Below are 19,416 nucleotides of genomic sequence, written 5' to 3'. Positions count from 1 at the left end.
TTGGCAAAGTTTTAATGTACCTGCTTCGTTAACCCTTCAATAAAGAGATTTCTTTAACCAAGACTGCTTATTGGGGAACTCAACTGGAGCATAACCCTTGGTGACCAAAATCCATTTTTCCCTGCTGTTCTCCCTTGGCTCATCACCTGTTCTCCCTTGGCTCATTCCATTCATCGTGTATGTTTTATTCCTCTTTAATATGTTGAGTATCCTGGGAAGAAATAGGGGCAAGTTTTCGCCTTTGTATGCAGCAGGAAAGTTGCTTCAAGACTATATTAGGGCAAGGACAGAACAATGAATGGCCAACTGGATTTTAATTCAGCCTTACCTAATAAGATCCCAGCCTCAGTTGCCCTTTTCTGCACTTTTTCTAGCTATACAGTATCTATTTTGAGATGCAGGGATCAGTACCAAGAAAGGCCTCATGGTGATATGGTCATAAGTGTATCACCTTTCCTTGGAGAACGGATGTCATGCCATACTGCAGATGGATGGCTCCTTCTAAGATCTCTATACATGGTTGCTTGAGAACACTGCTGCTAATTGTTCATTGGAGAACAAAGACAGGCAATTGCCAGTTGAGCTTCTAGTCCCATTGTGCATTTAGCACGGAGTTAATTTCCATAATGTTTTCCAACCGCCCAGAGCTATAAAGAATGGGTGGTATAAAAATCCAAATAAATAAATAAATAAAATAAAGTCTCCTTTTCAGTCCTGCTCTTCAAAAACTTCTGTTCACAAGTAACATGAACGAAGAAGAGCTACTTTTAAGATTCAACATGATAACAGGCCACACTAGGGCTGTTAAGGTCCAGGTGCTGGCTGGAGAACTCCAGGCGATGAAGATCAGTTCACCTGCAGAAAATGACGGGGACAAAATGGAGAGGGAACAGAGGACAGCGACGAAGATGATCTGGGTCCTGAGGACCAAACCTTTGGAGGAAATGCTGAGGGACATGGGAATGTTCAACTTGGAGAAGAGGAGGCTGAGAAGTGACAGGATGGCTCTCTTGAAGGATATGAAAGGTTGTCACTTGGAGGAGGGCAGGGAGAAGTTCCTGTTGACAGCAGAGGACTAGGGGCAGGGAGGGCATCCAGGATGGCCCCCCGGGAGTTAGGGCCAGACACCACTTTTGGAAGGTGAACTTGATGGCATTATTTTATTTATTTATTATTCAGTTTCTATAACCACCCCTCATTGAGGTTTCTCCCTGTGCCAAACAGCTCCTCCCCCAAAAATCTCCAGATATATATCTGGAGCTGGCAGCCTTAGCCCCCTTGCAATGATAATCCAGGATATCACCCCAATTAGTTTCAAAATCTAGGATGATTTGGGGCCTGCAAAATAGAGCTCTTCCATGCGGCATTTGGTCAAGGTCAGTAACAACATTTATTGTTGAACATTAAGATTACTGATACCTGACTTTGATAATATGTTTGTTGAAGAAGTTAAAATTGTTGACACAGTTACCAAACTTATCTTGTACTCTGTTACTTATCTAATGTTCTCTGTAAATCTCTTTGTTCTGCAGGTATGAATTTGCGAGTTGTCCCCACCCCCGGGACACACACCTGGCATCAACCAGGGTCAGGACCTACTAGGTCCTGGTCCCAACCTGGTGTAATGAGCCCCCAGAAGAGCCGAAGTCCCCAATAGAGCTATCACCATTCCGCAGGGCCTGTAAGATGGCGCTCTTCTCCAGGCATTTGTTTGAGCCTGAGCTAGAAAGACGGGTCCCTCCCTCTATAGGCCCCTAGGCCAGGCACTGCCAGTAAATACCCTCCAGGCCATGTTGACTGCTGCAGTAGGGTCAATACTGGCGGCGAAAAACAATCTACAAAATGCAATCTACAAAATCCCATCCCCTCATACCTTACTGTGGAATTTAGGATTTTATTGTTCGACTAGTATTCAAGCCCGCTGTATTCTGAATACAGTGGGCGCTAGGCAAGGGAGCCCCCGGCAGCCGGGCAGCTGGCGGGGGCTCATTGGGCTGCGGCCTAACGGCCGCCGGCAAAGGAGCAACTGCGAGCCGCGCTGTGCGCGGCTCGCAGTTGCTCCGGGGCGGAAATCGGAGGGACCAATCGATGGTCCCTCCGATGGTCTGTCCGGAGGAAGGGTCCAATCCGGACCCTTCCTCATCCCGGACACATCCCGCCCCTAAAGGCCTTACTGTTTTATTTAGTCCACGGCACCGCGGGCGGTGTTCAGATTGTTCCATTATGTGGATTTTAATGTTCTTATTGTAAACCGTCATGAGTCAGCCGGGCTGGGAATGGCAGTCAACAAATATAATTATAAATAGATAGATGGATGGATGGATGGATGGATGGATGGATGGATGGATGGATGGATGGATGGATGGATGGATGGATGGATGGATGGATGGATAGATGGATAGATGGATAGATGGATAGATGGATAGATGGATAGATGGATAGATGGATAGATAGATAGCCCTGAGCTGCAAGGGCGGGCAGAATAAAAATACAAATAAATAGAAAGAAAATACAACATTTCCCCTCGTATGTGAGCCCCTTTCACCACAGAATTTCTCACTTGGGGCCTCTTTTCGGCTGTCTTGTTGCCCACTGGAACATATTATCTTTCTTTTGGAATGGTTTCAGACCAAGAGTATGTCTTGTTCCTCTGGATTAGAAGCTGAATATAAAGAAAACCCTACAGAAGCAAGTCACACATTGTGGAGACTTTGGACTGGAGCGGAGCATTCTTCAGAGGAACTCACCTTAACCATAATCTCTACTCGACTGTGAGAGAACTTCTCAATGACTGACTCAATCCAGATGAGGGGCTTCACCTTCAGAGAGAGACAGAAAAACAAACGATGTTCAGTAGCGTATGACAGAATCCTTCAGCAAGTATCAAGAGGGATTTCCACTGAAAAAAGCACACAAGGATCAGAAGTGCCTACAGGTAAGCTGATGAAGTTGTGTGTGTACAGCAAAGAAGGCACACCATCTTAGTCCATCCCATACTCTCAAGCAACCACAGCAGAGTAGTAGAGCAGGGGTAGTCAAGCTGTGGTCTTCCAGATGTCCATGGACTACAATTCCCATGTGCCCCTGCCAGCAAACGCTGCCCGGGGCTCACTGTAGTCCATGGACATCTGGAGGACCACAGGTTGACTACCCCTGCTGTAGAGGATCTGGCCCTAAACTATTGGCCAGCTTTCATCTCACAGTATGCATCACCTTGTCCTGTCCTGCACTGAATTTCTCTTGCCATGTTGTCATCCACTCACCTGGTCTGCAGAGATCTTCTTGCAGCCCCTCACAATCCACCCAGGTTCTCACCATCCTGAAAAACTGGCTGTCACTTGCCAACTTGGGCATCACAGTGCTCACCACCACCCCTGCTCCAGGTCACTGATGAAGGTCGTGAGGTCATACTAGCCTGGCCTTCTCCTCAGAGCAACAGTCACCTGTGTGTTCAGTCGATAGGACATGAGCTCAAAATCTCCATCTGGCGGTACAAAGGAGATGGTGCGGTCATTGTCAAAACGCGACAGCCGTACGCACTGGTGGAACTTGACATCCTCCAGCTCCACAGACTTATTTTTTCCACCTGGAAGTCAACATTGGAAGAGGAAGTTGTTAGAAGGGAAGAGGCAGAGGCACAACTTTGGTAATGAGAGAGCAGCCACTCACATTGCAAAGAAATGCTAAAAACAGTTAGATTTGAATCCAGTAGAACCTTAAAGACCCACAAGTTCATTGGTGGTACAAGCCTTCAAGACTCATATCTCCCTTCATATCTCCTTAGGGCCAGCTTGGTGTAGTGGTTAAGAGTAGCAGCCTCTAATCTGAAGAACTCGGTTTTATTTATTTACTAGGCGCAAAAACCGTTGTCTCCAAGAATACAACGGGCGCTAGAGCTTGGCAGTGGGAAGAGGAAGGGGAGGAGTTGTCCAGTCTGTAAGGGCATGGGGTTGAATGTGTGTGTTGTGTGGGAGATTGTGGTGGCATGGTGGCAAATGAGGCCATGGGTGTGGAGATATGGGTGTCAAGAACCTGTGGTGTGGAATGTTCGTTGAGTGTGGGAGAGGACTGACCTTTGGGAATTGTGGCATAGTGGTAACAGATGAGCTTTCCAGAGCCATGTCTTCAGATATGTGAAGGGAAAATCAGACTGGAGACTCTTCTTAGGGGAAGATTACATGGCAACCGATTCCCCCCAGTTCTGTGTCATTTCCCTTCTTGTGTGAATTAGGCCACATTCACCGAAATGCCCCTATGCCCTAATACACATAGGGTAGTCACAGTACACAGGTGTCCACCCTGTTCCTTCTGTCTCCCATATTTTCACTGTTGGTAAAATGTTATGTGGCCACATGCTTCTTTCATGGTTGCTCCTTAGAAGAACGGATTTTTGTACCCTATTGCTTAGTACCCAAAGGAGTCTCAAAGCGGTTTACAAACACCTTTTCCATTTGTCTCTCCACAATAGTCAACCTGTGAGGTATGTAGGGTTGTGAGAGATCTGAGAGAACTGGGAATGGGCCGCAGTGACCCAGCAGGCCTCAGGTGTCTCAAAGCATTTTCCAATCGTCTTCCCCTTCTGTCCCTATAGCAGACTCCCCATGAGGGAGGTGGGGTAGCGAGCCTCACAGGGAATGTGGCAACCCTAAGAGGAAGACTGTCTGTGCACACCTTAGTAAGGTTTTTAATACTGTTTTTTTATTTGCCAGGCCAAGGTTATTTGCCAGTTACTATTTCAGTTACTATGTGTCTCCAGACATTTACTTGTTCTCTATTTAGTTTCAGGCTGTAAATATTTATTTAGATCTTCCTGCACTTTCCAGACTCACAGGACTGATGCTGGTCTGCCTGTCTGCGCCCCAGAATACAAACAGTTGCTGATAAGGGCTGGCCATAACCCATAGGCCAGGAGGGACACTCCTGCACCACTCCCTACCAACTGCAGGCAAAAATGGCTCATTTGAAGGCTGGACTCTGAGGCATTGTACAATTTTGAAGTCCCACCTCCAAACCTCCTGGAATATTTCCAACCCAGGGGTAGCCAACCTACAGGTGTGTCCTGGAGAGCTCCTGGAATTACATCTCACCTGCAGAGTATAAAGATCAGCTCCCCAGGCAGAAAGGGCTACTTTGGACAGGGTTGTGGTAGAGAAGAAACATTTAAAGCTTCCCACACAGGTTGTTGTTGAATTGAAAGACTTGAGGCCTACTGCACAGGGTTGTTGTGCAGATGAAACAAGAGACAAAAGAGCCAGCTTCCTCTGCAGAATAACGCTGTGCAGTGGCCTCAAATCTGCAGAGTTGCAAAGAAGAAAGACACATGGCTTGGCTGTATCTAACCCCCGGCCAGAGCAGTATTTTAAGAGAGAAAGGGCTTTTCTGTGGCCTCCCTGTCAGGCAACTGTTTGGCAGAAGGGGAAAGTCCCCTCCCCTCAAAAGGAAGGCCCTCAGGCTCCCTTGCGTTGCTCTTGGAAATGCCTCCCTCCCCTCAGTCAGGGCCTGTCAGAGGTTCCTTCGCAGCAGGCCTGAAGGGGGGGGGGAGGGGGGGAAGCTCACTCTGCAGCCTCCTGCCAGCTCTGTCAGGTTCTGAGGCCATTTGCAGTTGGACATGGCAGTTAGGACAGCCTTGGGGTGAAAAGGGCTGGCGCAGCCTGTCCAAGCGTCTGTTCTCATCCCCCTTGGCAGCCCTACTGATCTCCTCTCCCTGCGGTGGTCAGGAGCAGACTGGCAGCCAGACTGGGCTGGGTGAATGGAATTTTGGTCTGTCCTGGTGAGGGGCCAATAGGAAGGCACTTTGCGCGCCTCCCCATTGGTTGCTTGGCCCTGGATGGACACTTGGAGGGCCCAATCAGGAGCCGCTTTGCGGCTCCTGATTGGGCCCTCTGAGTTTTTATCCTGGACAGGGCCTGCCCTAACTCCTCCCCAGCTGGCCTTGCTCTTTTATTTAATAGGACCGGTTAAAGACTAGCCTGCAAGCCCATTGCGTCCAGGAATGCAACGGGCACAAGCAGGCGCCCAACCTGCCGGAGCAGTTAGCAGTGGGGCCAATGGATCAGTGAGCGGGTGGAGGGCGTGCGGTGGTCGAGTGGGGTATCGTGCTGCTGGCTGGGGCAATGGCCCTGCAGCTGGAAGGTCTGGCGTGCAGCAGCCGAGGCGGTAGCCGCACTGAAAGTTGGGGTGACGGCTAGGCTGCTGGTTGGCCCGCCATGGCTGCTGGTGAGCGGGCCGATCAGCGGCAAAGGCATGGAGCCATGAGAGTGCCCTCCTTATCGGCCAGTCAGCGTCTGGCCGTGAGGCCAGCTGAGCGCCTCGCAGCTGGCTTATGGAGGCGGGTGCTTCAGGGACCGGCCGAAACAGGCTGCACTCAGCTTTGCTGGGTGTGCACAAATTGGCCCATGCAGGTGGAAGTGCAGGCCGGACACCCAAAGATGTCCTGGACGGCGCTCCGCCTAGAGTGGCTGTTTCGAAATATTAGAGCCACCAATGGTTAGTATTTTTGTATTTACATACCACCCTTCCCCAAGGAATCAAGGTGGTTTACATATAATTAAAAACATACAATAATATAAATAACCAAGTTAAAATCTATGTACTATACATTTTTAAATCCAGAATTAAACTAAAACTAATTTGCCTAGGCTCAGGGAAGGCGAAGGGATACCAAATACCAATTAATGAGAGGTAATAGGTGATTAGGTAGGGAGGCCAGTGGAATTTTAGACATAATTTTTGGGGACTCAACCATAGGCCTAGTAGAACAGCTGTGCCTTATAAGCCCCGCAGAACTTTCCATGAAAGAGTGTTCCACCATGCCGGGGCAGTAAACGTCAATTTGATTTCTTTAGGGCTGGGGATCCTAAGTAGATTTTGAGCAGCAGATCTTAGTGTCCTTACGGGGATAGGTAGAGTGGCCGTCCCCTCCCAATGTATTGTCCCAATGCTTGTCTGAACCAGGAGCCACAAGCTCCTCTCGGCTTAGCCATCCCACTGACTGATACCTGTGTTTTGTAATTACTTACGTCCAGTGAGTTCAAAGAGCACCCGGTCATTGAGGCCCAAGCGCAGTTCCGGCATGCCCGAGAGGAACACCTTCAGCTTGATGGAGCCCATGATTTCACTCAGGAGGACACTCCCATTGGCATTCACCTAGAAGACAGCAGTGCGTTGGCATCTGATAGAACCCTTCCCACATGCTTGGCCATAAACACGGCTGCTCCTTCCGCTGGAAGGTGGTGGAAATTGTCTTCAGGTTGCATCCAGCTCCTGGAGACTCCATGGGGTTTTCGCAATAAGAGGTGTTCTGGGGTAATTTGCTGATTCCTGCCTCAGCACAGCAACTCCTGGGTGGTCTCCGATCCAAGGACTATCCAGGGCTTGGCCTGCTTAGCAGCTGAGATCTCACAAAGGTGGGCTAGCCTGGGCCATCCCACACAGGGCTTGGATGGAGGAAATGAAACACACCGCATCTTTAAATGTGCTATATGCACATCAAGTACCAGTGCCTAGCCAGGAAAGGTTTGTGCTCAGCTGATGTAACAGGAATAGGAGAAACTGTTACTTGGGAGCAGATGAGGGGTAGCTGGAGGGGGGTACATTGTCCTAGAGCCCCAGCTGGTTACCAAAAGCTCTCCTTTGGTTGTCTGTGCCCTCAAAGGGGGTCCCTGTAAGGAAGAGGTCCCCTGTTTTTTTGAGCCTGTGGGCCCCTTTGGGATTCTGACACAGGTTGGTGGCTGGAATCACAAAATGGATACTGCAGGAGGTAAAGCCAATCACACCATGGTCAGGAAATGAGTTTGTGCATATTTCTTACAGTAACTCTTCACATTTCAGGGAGAAGCTTTATTTAACAGGATTCTTTCTAAAACTAACCTATTACTTTATTCTTCAGTCCCACAGTGGCTGTCACTGCAGTGACTGCCAAAGGAACATTTCTCAGAATTATCTAATTGGCTGATCACAAACTCTGCCAGCAAAAGCCCCATCTGCCCCCACCAGTGGGCCTCCTGCTGTAAGAGCTCAGAGCTAAATTGGCCTTCTCCTGTTTGTGCTCAGGGCCCCTTGGCTGCTCAGAGGGACAGCCAGCCCAAGAGAGGCCTACAGCCCTGCATGGCACGCCTGATGTCTGAGCTCAGGGGGGCTGAAGCTGTGCTGGTGCTAGGCAGGGAGGAAGGCGGTCAGGGCTTCTGAGCCTGTGGGCACATTTGGAAGACGAAAAATGGCTGCTACAAGAGGCGGAGCCAATTGCAAAATGTCAGGAAAGGAGGTTATGCATAGCTCTAATAGCAACTCTTCAACATTCCAGCAGAAGGTCTGCTTAACAGGAGGCCTTTTAGAACTAGCACACTGTTGACAAGTATTTTCCTGATTATACACACTGGCTCTTCAGACATGAGCTGAAGATTCTTGTGCTTTAGCATACCACAGCAAGGATTTTTTAAAATCTCCACTGCCAGACAAATCTCCAGTGGCCAATCAGAGCCTTGATGGCAAGAAGCCCCACCCATTTTCTAGAAACATGTGGTTGGCATGGCCCCTACAGACACCATGTTGGGGATCCCTGCTCCTATACCATGGCTGTAAAGCCAGTGCAGTGTAGTGGTTAAAGGAAGCAGCCTCTAATATGGAGAATCCGGTTTGATTTCCCTCTGCTCCGTGTGCAGCCACCTGGCGGGCCAGTCATGATTCTCTCAGCCCCACCTAACTCCCAAAGTGCCTGTTGCAGGGAGAAGAAGGGAAGGCGATTGTAAGCTGCCCTGGGACTCCTTTGGGAAGTGAAAAGTGGAGTGTGGTGGGTTCTCCATCTTTTGAAATTTGAAAACAGAGGCTGGATAGCCATCTGACGGAGAGGCTGATTCTGTGAAGGCTCAGGGGGTGGCAGGTTAAAGTGGATGAGTGATGGGGTTGGGATGTCCTCCAATTTGTGGGGGATTGGACTAAATGGCCATTTCCAACTCTATTATTCTATGATTCTAAGAAAGGGAGAGAGGAAGGAAAGAAGAAAAGTGGAAGGAAGGAAGGAAGAAATGAAGAAATACAGGCAGGAAGGAAAGAGGGGGGAGAAGGAAGGAAAAGGTGGGAGACTGGAAGAGAGGGAGGGAGAAAGGAAGGAAGGAAGGAAGGAAGGAAGAGAGGAAGGAAGCGAGAGAGAGAGAGAGAGATAAGAGGGAGGGATAAAGAGTATGTGGGGAGTTTTCAGTTATGTGAGGAGCAAACGTAAAGTAAAGGAGGCACCCACTGTTGGGTGCGGATGGACAAACTCTAACGGAGGATGCAGAGAAAGCAGAAAGGCTCAGCGCCTATTTTACATCTGTTTTTTCACACAGGTCAAAGGGATTAAGGCACATCTAGAGATGGCAGTAGCTAAGAGATAGTGTCTGGGTGGCAGGTTGACATGAACAGAGAGGTTGTCGAGAGGCATTTAGCTGCATTGGATGAGTTCAAATCCCCTGGACCGGATGAAATGCACCTGAGAGAGCTCAAAGAACTTTCCGGAGAACTTGCACAACCCTTGTCCATCATCTTCGGGACCGCTTTAAGGACTGGAGATGCCCCGGAGGACTGGAAGAGAGCAAACGTTATTCCGATCTTCAAAAAAGGGAGGAAGGATGACGCAGGAAACTACAGACCAGTGAGTTTGACCTCTGTTGTGGGGAAGATAATGGAGCAGATATCTGCAAACATCTGGAGGACAATTTGGTGATCCAGGGAAGTCAGCATGGATTTGTCTCCAACAGGTCCTGTCAGACCAACCTGGGTGTAAACTGCACAGAGCTTTTATTCCAACCCCAGATCGATTCAGTCCCTGCCCTCTACACAGAATGCGATTTCCATTTGGATTTTGGGCAATTTTAATTTTCCTTCTGCAGCAAGAAGGATTGATCTGGAGTGACCCTATCTTTATTGTGCGTTATCTCAGATTGCTTTTAATCCTGAATATCCAGCTTGGGAAAGAAAGCTCCGTGGTAGAGAACCTCTGATAGGCTACACCTGGTCATGTGACACGCTTGCCTTAAAGGAGAAGCCCCTAATTTCTCTCAACTTCTGTCGGTCCTGGATTTTTCCTATCTTCTCTGCCTTTTTCGATCCTCTCCCCCTCCCCTCCAAGAAAAGAAAGAGGCTCCCTGCCTGGCTTCTCTCCCCCCCCCCCCTTCAAGAAAAGAAAGAAAGAGGCTTGGCTCCCCCCCACCTTCTGAGTCTCCCTAACCAGGTGCAGAAGACTTTCCTGTTTCAATGGGGAAGGGGCGGAGAGAGGAAGACCCGAGTTCAAAGCGATCTGAATTCAACAGGATTGACAATGGAATAAAGAAAGTAAGTGCAGACTCTGCCCTGGTTTCCTTCTTTGACCATGTAACTGGTTTGCTGGATCGTGGAAATTCGGTTGATGTAGTTTACTTGGATTTTAGTAAAGCTTTTGATAAGGTTCCCCATGATGTTCTGATGGATAAATTGAAGGACTGCAATCTAGATTTTCAGATAGTTAGGTGGATAGGGAATTGGTTAGAGAACCGCACTCAAAGAGTTGTTGTCAATGGTGTTTCATCAGACTGGGGGGAGGTGAGAACAAGATGCAATTTAAAATGAAAGCATGCCTACTGGATCGGGGATACACTTCTAGGTAGCACTGTATGTGAACGAGATCTTGGGGTACTTGTGGATTGTAAACTAAACATGAGCAGGCAGTGTGATGCAGCGGTAAAAAAGGCGAATGCCATTTTGGGTTGTATCAACAGGGGCATCACATCAAAATCACAAGATGTCATAGTCCCATTATATACGGCACTGGTCAGACAACACCTGGAGTACTGTGTGCAGTTCTGGAGGCCTCACTTCAAGAAGGACGTAGATAAAATTGAAAGGGTACAGAGGAGAGCGACAAAGATTATCTGGGGCGAAGGGACCGAGCCCTATAAAGATAGGTTGAGGGATTTGGGAATGTTCAGCCTGGAGAAAAGGAGGTTGAGAGGGGACATGATAGCCCTCTTTAAGTATTTGAAAGGTTGTCACTTGGAGGAAGGCAGGATGCTGTTTCTGTTGGCTGCAGAGGAAAGGACACGCAGTAATGGGTTTAAACTTCAAGTACAACGATATAGGCTAGATATTAGGGAAAAAATTTTCACAGTCAAGAGTAGTTCAACAGTGGGATAGGCTGCCTAAGGAGGTGGTGAGCTCCCCCTCACTGGCAGTCTTCAAGCAAAGGTTGGATACACACTTTTCTTGGATGCTTAGGGCTGATCCTGCGTTGAGCAGGGGGTTGGACTAGATGGCCTGTACGGCCCTTTCCAACTCTATGATTCTATGATTTTAACTTATCTGCATAAGGTGGGGGTTGGGAGGGGGCGAACGAGCGGCAGATGCCTGTCCCAGCCCTATTCCTGGCCCAGTGGAGTAGGCTGCTGAATTGTTTCTGACCTGTGGGGTCAGGGAGTGATGGAGTGTAATGTCACTTCTGGTGGCATGAGACCTCTGGGGGCCTAGCAGGGAAATGTGGCTGCTGACTTCACTTCCGGGGTTCTTGAAGCTTGAAGAATGTTTCAGGCGTTTCTCACTGGTAAAAGGTTGGGAATAGGGATGTGCACTTCAGCTCGGTTTGGCCGCCTCCACAATCACTGAAGCCCGAAGCAGCGCGTAGGAGGCCAGCACCATGGCGCGGAGAGGTGGGGTGGCAGCGGCACACCAGCGGCGGCTGCACAGAGGCGCAGAGCTCCTAATTGGGAAAGGCTGTCTAAGACACAAACAATAGCTCTGCCTCCTTCATGCCAGAAAAGTTTTGGCAGCCAGTCAGAGAAACAGGTGGGCAAATTGGCAGTTGGGGACCAAGACAATAAGTCCTATGAGGTTCAATTTAGGATGGCTCAATTGAAGTCCCTCCTTAGCCTCAAATTCTGCCCTCCTCAGGATCCACTCAGGATCCACTCCCAAAATCTCCAGGTATACCTGAAACCTGAGCTGGCAATGCTAGCTTACTTTCTTGCTGAAGGCAAGGGTCGCCATGCCAACTTCCCTCTGAAACGGTAGGCTAAGAGAGCCCATACTGGCCTGATTCAACATGGCTTCAAACCCAGAGATGTCATATTCACCTCTGGCTCTTGCCATGGCAGCTTGACCAATGTCCCCAGATCTTCTTGGGCAGCCAGCTGCCCCCCTCCCTTCTGTTCTGTCCTCCCAGGTTCTCTGGCCCTTGGGCCATCTGGTCTCTTATCATATTCTTAATATTATGGCAGCCTCTTCCTGCCTCTGGGTGAATTGTGTATACTCTTTGAAGATAAAAGGGGTACCTTATGCAAGATCACACACTGTGGGAACAAATGGCCCGGGAGGGGGCAAATTGGGACCTATATCTGCAGCTCCTGAATGTTGTTATCTTCAGCAACTAAGCCTTCTCTGTAGCTGTTAGTAGGCTCTTAATAAACTACTGAATTTCTTTCTATGACTCAAAGTTTGCCTTCTTGGGGAGAATTGTCATGGAACATGATAAGAGATCGCTAGGTCCCTTTCCTAAAGGGCTCACTTTGACAGCCAGAATTTTCACATTTTTTTTAATATGCCACCACCTTCAGAGATCTGCTTGAGGCAAAGTGTTTGAATAATGCACTTTCAATCATGCTGAATAATGCACTTCCAATGCACTTTGGAACTGGAAATAGCAAAATCCATTTGCAAACCATCATGAAAATGTATTGAAAGTGGACTGAAAGTCAGCATGTATGAAAGCGCCTTAAAAACATAAACTCACAAAACTGCCAATAAAAGTCCCCCCTCACCAAAAACATATTTGAGTAGGCACCACTTCCTCACTGAACTCCCATCAAACTGTTTTATCTATGGCTGTACGCTTGTAACTGCAGAGCCAGTTCAGAGGCAGGAGGGGGAAAGTTAAGAAGGCCTTGGCCACCCTATCTCAATCTCAACTCAATCTCAATACCTGCACTTTCAGGTATTTTTCAAAAAGAGAGGAGAAATGTAAAAGAATGAAATATGCTCTGTTGCTTCATCTTTAGAGCAGTGGTCCCCAACCACCGGGCCGGGCCATGAAGGCCCTGGCACAGGGCCGCGGCTCCCTCTCCCCGCTCCCCCCCCCCCCCGCAGTAAGAAACTTCCCAGGCCGCAAGCTTGCGGCCCGGGAAGCTTCTTACTGCGGGAGGGCGGGGAGAGGGAAGCAGGGCATGCATACGTGAAAGTGCTGCACATTTTTGGCTGCACATGGCGCATGTGCGGCATGCGCGGCCGGGCAATCGCCCTCCCTGGTGCCAGCAGTCCCCAGCCTGAAAAAGGTTGGGGACCACTACTTTAGAGAACTCTCACAGAAAGGAAGACCCATACCTACATCCAAAAACTTTGTAGGTGCATGAAATCTTCCATACATGCTCATGCCCCCCCCCCTCAGCAAGCAGCACTTGCCAAAATACCTTATTTAACACAACTATTGAGGATTGAGATCCCTGTACTCCATTGTCTCTGGTAATCTTGAACCAGATGGGTAATAGAGGCAAAATTTTTCCCAGTCAGAATAGTTCAGCAATGGAATTGGCTGCCTAGGGAGGGGGTGAGCTGCTCTTCACCAGCGGTCTTCAAGCAGCAGCTGGACTTGTCAGGGATGCTTTAGGCTGATCCTGCTCTAAGTAGGGGGTTGGACGAGGTAGCCTCAATGGACCCTTCCAACTCTAGGATCCTAGGAATCTATGGTCCCCAAAGCGAGTGCAAATCATAGTGCTGAGACCATGCCAAACTCTGCATGGCACAGTGAGCCACAGCTCATGAATCTCTAGCATAACCAACCATAAGCATATTACAGGTATACATGTTGGAAATTTTGGCAGTCACATTATGGCTGAGAAACCCCTGAACATTCCTCAGGCTTTGAGAAACCCCAGAAGTGGCATGATTGTGCAGAATATGGTTGGGAAACACAGCTGTGTTCATGCCCACCCAGGGCCCCTCCCCTTCCCACCTCTTCGAGGCCCCTCATTGGCTATTTTGGGAGTGTGGGAACAGGTCAACAGGACCATATATGGTCATATAATCTAATAAACTTAATTAACTCCCACCCATTCAGGAAAATATTCCAAGACTGTCAAGAAACCCCAGGGTTTCACAAAACCCCGGTTGAGAAAGCCTGGTCTAAAAAGAAGAGGAGGAGGTTTTTATACCTTCTTTTCTATACCCTGAGCGGTCTCACCGTGACAATCACCTTCCCTTCCTCTCCCCACAAAAGGCACCTTGTGAGGCAGGTGTGGCTGAGAGGTCACCCAGCAGGCTTCATGTGGAAGATGGGATCAAACCTGATTCTCCAGATTAGAGACTGCTGCTTTTAACCATTACACCATGTTGGCACATTAAGGAAATAAATAAATGATTTATTTGTTTTATGGGTACAATTTGCCTGTACTTGTAATCACTTGTATTATAAGTAATTGAACACTTAGAGCATGTGTACTGCAAACATTTGTCCAGGAAGTCAGAGATGGGTCGCATTCTACTTCCCAGGCTGCTATCACAATATTGACCTGGCCTCTCTGAAGCCAGCTAGGCAACCTGTTCTCTCCCCACCTGCAGGGCAACACAAGTATTCCTCCCTTGACTCACCAGGAGGTTGACCGACTCAATAACATCAATGAAGACTTCGTTCTTCTTGTACTTGAGGCCCTCTGACCGCCAGGAAACTGCATTGGTGACAGTGGATGGGACACGGGATTTGGCGGTCTCCAGCTTGTTGCCCTGCTGCGTGATATATCTACAGTGGGGAAAAGAACACAATCAGAGCTGCTGCTGGACCATCTAGAATTGACTTTGTGGAATCCCCACCTCTCCTGTCTGATGGAGTTTCCAGTTGCATCTTGGCCAAATATTGCCAGCCCTAACATACTAGGCTATGTTGCTAGGAGCATAGAATCCAGAGCTATTATAATACCCCTCTATTCCACTTTGGTTAGACCCCATTTGGAATATTGTGACTAGTTCTGGGCACCGAGGATATTGACAAGTTGGAGTGTGTTCAGGTGACTAGGATGGTTGAGGGGTTGGAATCTGTGTCTTAGGATGAGAGGAAGAGAGAGAGATGGGCGGGTGTAGCTTGGAGAAGAAGAGAGCAAGGGGTGAGGACTCCTGTGTTTAATTACATAAAAGGTAGATTTGTTGAAGAGGGGGCCAACTTTTCTACTGCATCTTTAGAGACAAGGACTAGGAGCCATAGGTTCAAAGTGGAGAAAAGGAGGTTGAGAGGGGACATGATAGCCCTCTTTAAGTATTTGAAAGGTTGTCATTTGGAGGAGGGCAGGATGCTGTTTCCGTTGGCTGCAGAGGAGAGGACACGCAGTAATGGGTTTAAACTTCAAGTACAACGATATAGGCTAGATATCAGGAAAAAAATTTTCACAGTCAGAGTAGTTCAACAGTGGAATAGGCTGCCTAAGGAGGTGGTGAGCTCCCCCTCACTGGCAGTCTTCAAGCAAAGGTTGGATACACACTTTTCTTGGATGCTTTAGGATGATTAGGGCTAATCCTGCGTTGAGCAGGGGGTTGTACTAGATGGCCTGTATGGCCCCTTCCAACTCTATGATTCTATGAAATTACAGGAAAGGAAGTTCCATTTAAATATTAGGAAGCATTTTCTGATGGTGAGGGCTGTTTGTAGATGGAATAGGCTGCCTTGGAGGGTGGTGGACTCTCCTTAGTTAGAGGTTTTTAGGAGGAGATTGGATGACCACCTGTCAGGAGTTTGTGATTTTTAAGTCCCCAAGAAGATGGGGGGCTGGGCTGGATAGCCCCCTGTGGTCTCTCCCAGCTTTGGGAGATTCTGATTCTGTAAAGGACAGTATCTGGAATGTCATGTACATACGACAGCATCAGGTTTGAAACTTTCAAATTCTGATTGAGATGCCCTTGAAGACTGTTTGGAAGCTGCAGTCAGTACAGCAAAATGTTGCCTGGAATGGGCCGGAGGGACTCCATCAGTCCAGTCCATTTACACTGGCTTTCAATTTACGTCTGGGCTCAATTCAAGATGACCTTTTAAGTCCCATATGGCCTGGGACCACCTCCTCCCATATAAACCGAACTTTCTGGTCATTTTTAAACATCTTGCTTTGGTTGACTCCACATGTGGTAATGTAAGACAGGGCCTTTTCAGTCATGGCACCAAAATTCTGGATCTCCTTCCCCAGGGAGGTTTGTCTGTCTCCCTCTAATGGTGTCTTTGGCCAGCTGGTGAAGACCTCTTTTCTTTTGTTGGGCATACATCCCGATAGCAGTTTTTATTTATTTACTTACCACCCATTCTTTGAGGCTCTGGCCAGTTTACATGGAACACTGCATAAATTTACATGGAACATTATAACAATCTATAACATTATATAATTTTCAATAAACCATCACAATCTAACAGTAACAATTACAACACAGCATGAATAACAACAGCACTGGGATGATCAAATTGTTCAGTCATGGCAGGGGCGGGGGCAGTAGATGTTCTGAGTCGGTCAGCCTCAAACAAATGCCTGGTGGAGGAGCTCCCTTTTGCAGGCCCTGCAGAACTGTGGGAATTCAGGCAGGGCTCTGATCTCCTCAGGGAGCTCGTTCCACCAGGTGGGGGCCAGGACCGAGAAGTCTCTGGCCCTCGTTGAGTTCCAATGCGCTTTTCTGGCCAGGAATCCACAGCCAGTTAGAGGTGGAATGTAAGGCTCTTTTGGGGGTATAAGCAGGGAGGCTGTCTCTCAGATATACTGGGCCAAAATCACCTTAAAGGTGATAACCAAAACCTTAAGCTTAATCCGGAATTCAACTGGGAGCCAGCCAAGTTGTTGGAATACCGGTCAGATGTGGGATCTCCATTATGTTTTAGTGAGAATCCTGGCCACGGCATTCTGCACCAGTTGTAGTTTCCAGATCAAGGATAAGGGTAGGCCTACGTAGAGTGAGTTGCAGAAGTCCAGTCTAGAGGTGACCATCGCATGGATCACTGTGGCTTAGTGCTCTGCGTCCAGGTAGGTAGTAGCTTGGATTAGCGGAGGTGGTAAAATGCCAGCCGCTCTACCTTTGTAACCTGGGCTTCCACTGTGAGGGAAGCATCCAGGATCACGCCCAGGTTCCTGGCGGAGTGAGTCGCTAGGAGCTGCACACCGTCCAGAGTGAGCAGACGCACTTCCTCCCATGGTCCCTTCCTACCCAAACACAGGACCTCCGTCTTTGCAGGGTTGAGCTTCAGATGACTCTGCTTGATCCATTTTGTCACTGCTTCCAGACATCTGGCTAAGGATTCTGGGGGGGAGTCAGGGCAGTCATCCATCAGGAGGAAGAGCTGGGTGACATCCGCATATTGGTGGCAACCCAGCCCAAACCTCCACAGCAGCTGAGCCACCTTAGCATAAAGATGTTAAATAAGTTAGGAGAGAGGACTGCTCCTTGTGGGACTCCACATGTGAGCTGGTGCTCGTTAGATATTCTCTCTCCTATAGCTACCCTCTGTGACCCCAGAGGAAGGAAATCAGCCATTTAAGGGCTGTTCCCCATATCCCAGTGTCAGCTAGGTGGTGGGCTAGGAGCTCATGAACTACTGTGTCAAACGCTGCTGACAGGTCTAATAGTATGAGCAGCGCTGACCCACCTCGGTCTGGCCCTCCTTCTTGTGTTGTTTAATTGAATTATTTTTTTTACTGTAGTCCTATTTGTTCAAATGTTTTATTGTATGCTACGTTCACCATTTTGCAGTTCCTGATTAAGTGGAAAGATGGAATAAAGGAAGCATAGGCTTTACTACTACTACTACTACTACTACTACTACAATGGGCCAAGCCCATTGCATTCAGGAACTCCACAGGTACTAGATTGGGGGATGGAGTGGAAGAACTTGGCAGATGGCTTCTCCCTCCCCCCAGGACCTGGAAAGGCTCCAGACTGGAGGTTCCTGAGAAGTGAACTCACCGGCTGGGTCAGCTCTCACATGGCAGGGATCTGCAGCCTCTGAGCTTTGGAGGGAAGTGGAAGGAGGAGGGGGAGGTCAGGAGTGGGGGACAGAAGGCGATTGGCTGGCCCATGGACAGACAGGAAAGCCAGTTGGAGGTGGGGGCACTCAGGAGTGGGACAGCCGGCCTGAGTGGGTGTTAAGCGGTAAGTGGCAATTAAGCCATGAGACACACTCCTCCCCCAAGGCCTTACCAGAAATATATTATGTGTTGTTGTAAGCCAGATTGTTGTAAGCCAGTGTGATGTAGTGGTTAAGAGCAGCGGCCTGTAATCTGGTGAGACAGGTTTGATTTCCCATTCCTCCACATGCAGCCAACTGGATGACCTTGGGCTAGTCACAGTCCTATTACAGCTGTTCTCACCCAGCACTCCTGTCAAAGTTCTCTCAGCCCCACCTACCTCAACGGTGTCTGTGGTAGGGAGAGGAAGGGAAGGTGATTGTAAGTCACTTGGAGACTCCTATGGATCATGAAACCAGGTTATAAAAACCAACTCTTCTTAGTATAAGCATAATAATAATAGAGATGGACAGTTCACACTCTTAGTAACTGACTACTTTGTCACTGGAATTCAGATCTGAGTCAAACACTGAGACTTGCCACTAAAATTTGAGTGATTGCCTCGCATCGTACTTTGCTAGCTTCACTTCCCAATTCTTCCTCCACCTGAAGACTACTGGGTGACCTTGGGCCAGTCACAGTTCTCTCTGAACTCTCTCAGCCCCACCTACCTCACAAGGTGCCTGTTGTGGGAAGCGGAAGAGAGGGCAATTGTAAGTCAGTCTGAGACTCCTTAAGGTACTGAAAAGTGGGGCATAAAATCCTGCTCTCCTTCTTCTCCAGGTTCCTGCCTACCCAGACAGAAACATGAACCTCTGCATTGAATATTGGGGACTTTACACACATTCAAGCATTTTGTTCCAGCTCCCTTTCTGTAGCCATTATCCCTGGGAGTCATCGTTTGCAGATTTTGCCTGGTGCTTTGTATGGAAACAAAGTCCAAGCTAAAAAGATTTAAAGGATCTTTAAAAGTCCAGGGACTTACTCTTGCAGTATTTTACTGTCTGTTGTCTGGGGAAACCCAAAATCCATCAGCTCGTCTAGCAGTTCATACACAATGACAAAATTGTCACGAATGCTCTCTTCCTCCAACTCTTTGAAGTATTCAGTAAAGACCTGACAAGAGAAATCAGAGGTCAGGAGGCATCCACATGGACTGGAGGGTGAAAGCAACCAGGACCCTGTGATTTTGCACCCACGTTTCCTAGATCTGCAAGCAAAATAAACTTAGTACATTTGGTTCACTTAAATGAATTTTCCGGCAGAATTTCCAATTTGCTGAGTGAACAAAAATTCCAATGGCATGTATTAGGGCTACTGGGGTCTGAACTCACTGAAACTCAGAGGGTTGTAACGGAAAACTCAATCAATCCAACGTTTATGGGCCTCTCAATGGAAA

General features: G+C 48.4%; 1 protein-coding gene across 4 annotated transcripts in view; it reads right to left on the bottom strand.

Moving 5' to 3' along the window:
- AP1M2 (adaptor related protein complex 1 subunit mu 2) overlaps positions 1 to 19,416 on the bottom strand; it is a 50,885-nt gene that overhangs the window by 10,929 nt on the left and 20,540 nt on the right. For all 4 annotated transcript variants that reach the window (XM_077346130.1, XM_077346132.1, XM_077346131.1 and 1 more), the window contains 5 exons: positions 19,003 to 19,133; positions 14,584 to 14,731; positions 7,020 to 7,146; positions 3,444 to 3,586; positions 2,748 to 2,819 (listed from right to left, as the gene is read on the bottom strand). In XM_077346130.1, coding sequence (XP_077202245.1) covers positions 2,748 to 2,819; positions 3,444 to 3,586; positions 7,020 to 7,146; positions 14,584 to 14,731; positions 19,003 to 19,133 — 621 coding nt within the window. The remainder of the gene's footprint in view (positions 1 to 2,747; positions 2,820 to 3,443; positions 3,587 to 7,019; positions 7,147 to 14,583; positions 14,732 to 19,002; positions 19,134 to 19,416) is intronic.

This window comes from Paroedura picta, chromosome 7 (genome assembly GCF_049243985.1).
Source record: "Paroedura picta isolate Pp20150507F chromosome 7, Ppicta_v3.0, whole genome shotgun sequence".
In the NCBI taxonomy this organism is placed as follows: Eukaryota; Metazoa; Chordata; class Lepidosauria; order Squamata; family Gekkonidae; genus Paroedura; species Paroedura picta.
This window is presented reverse-complemented; position numbering and strand designations above follow the sequence as displayed.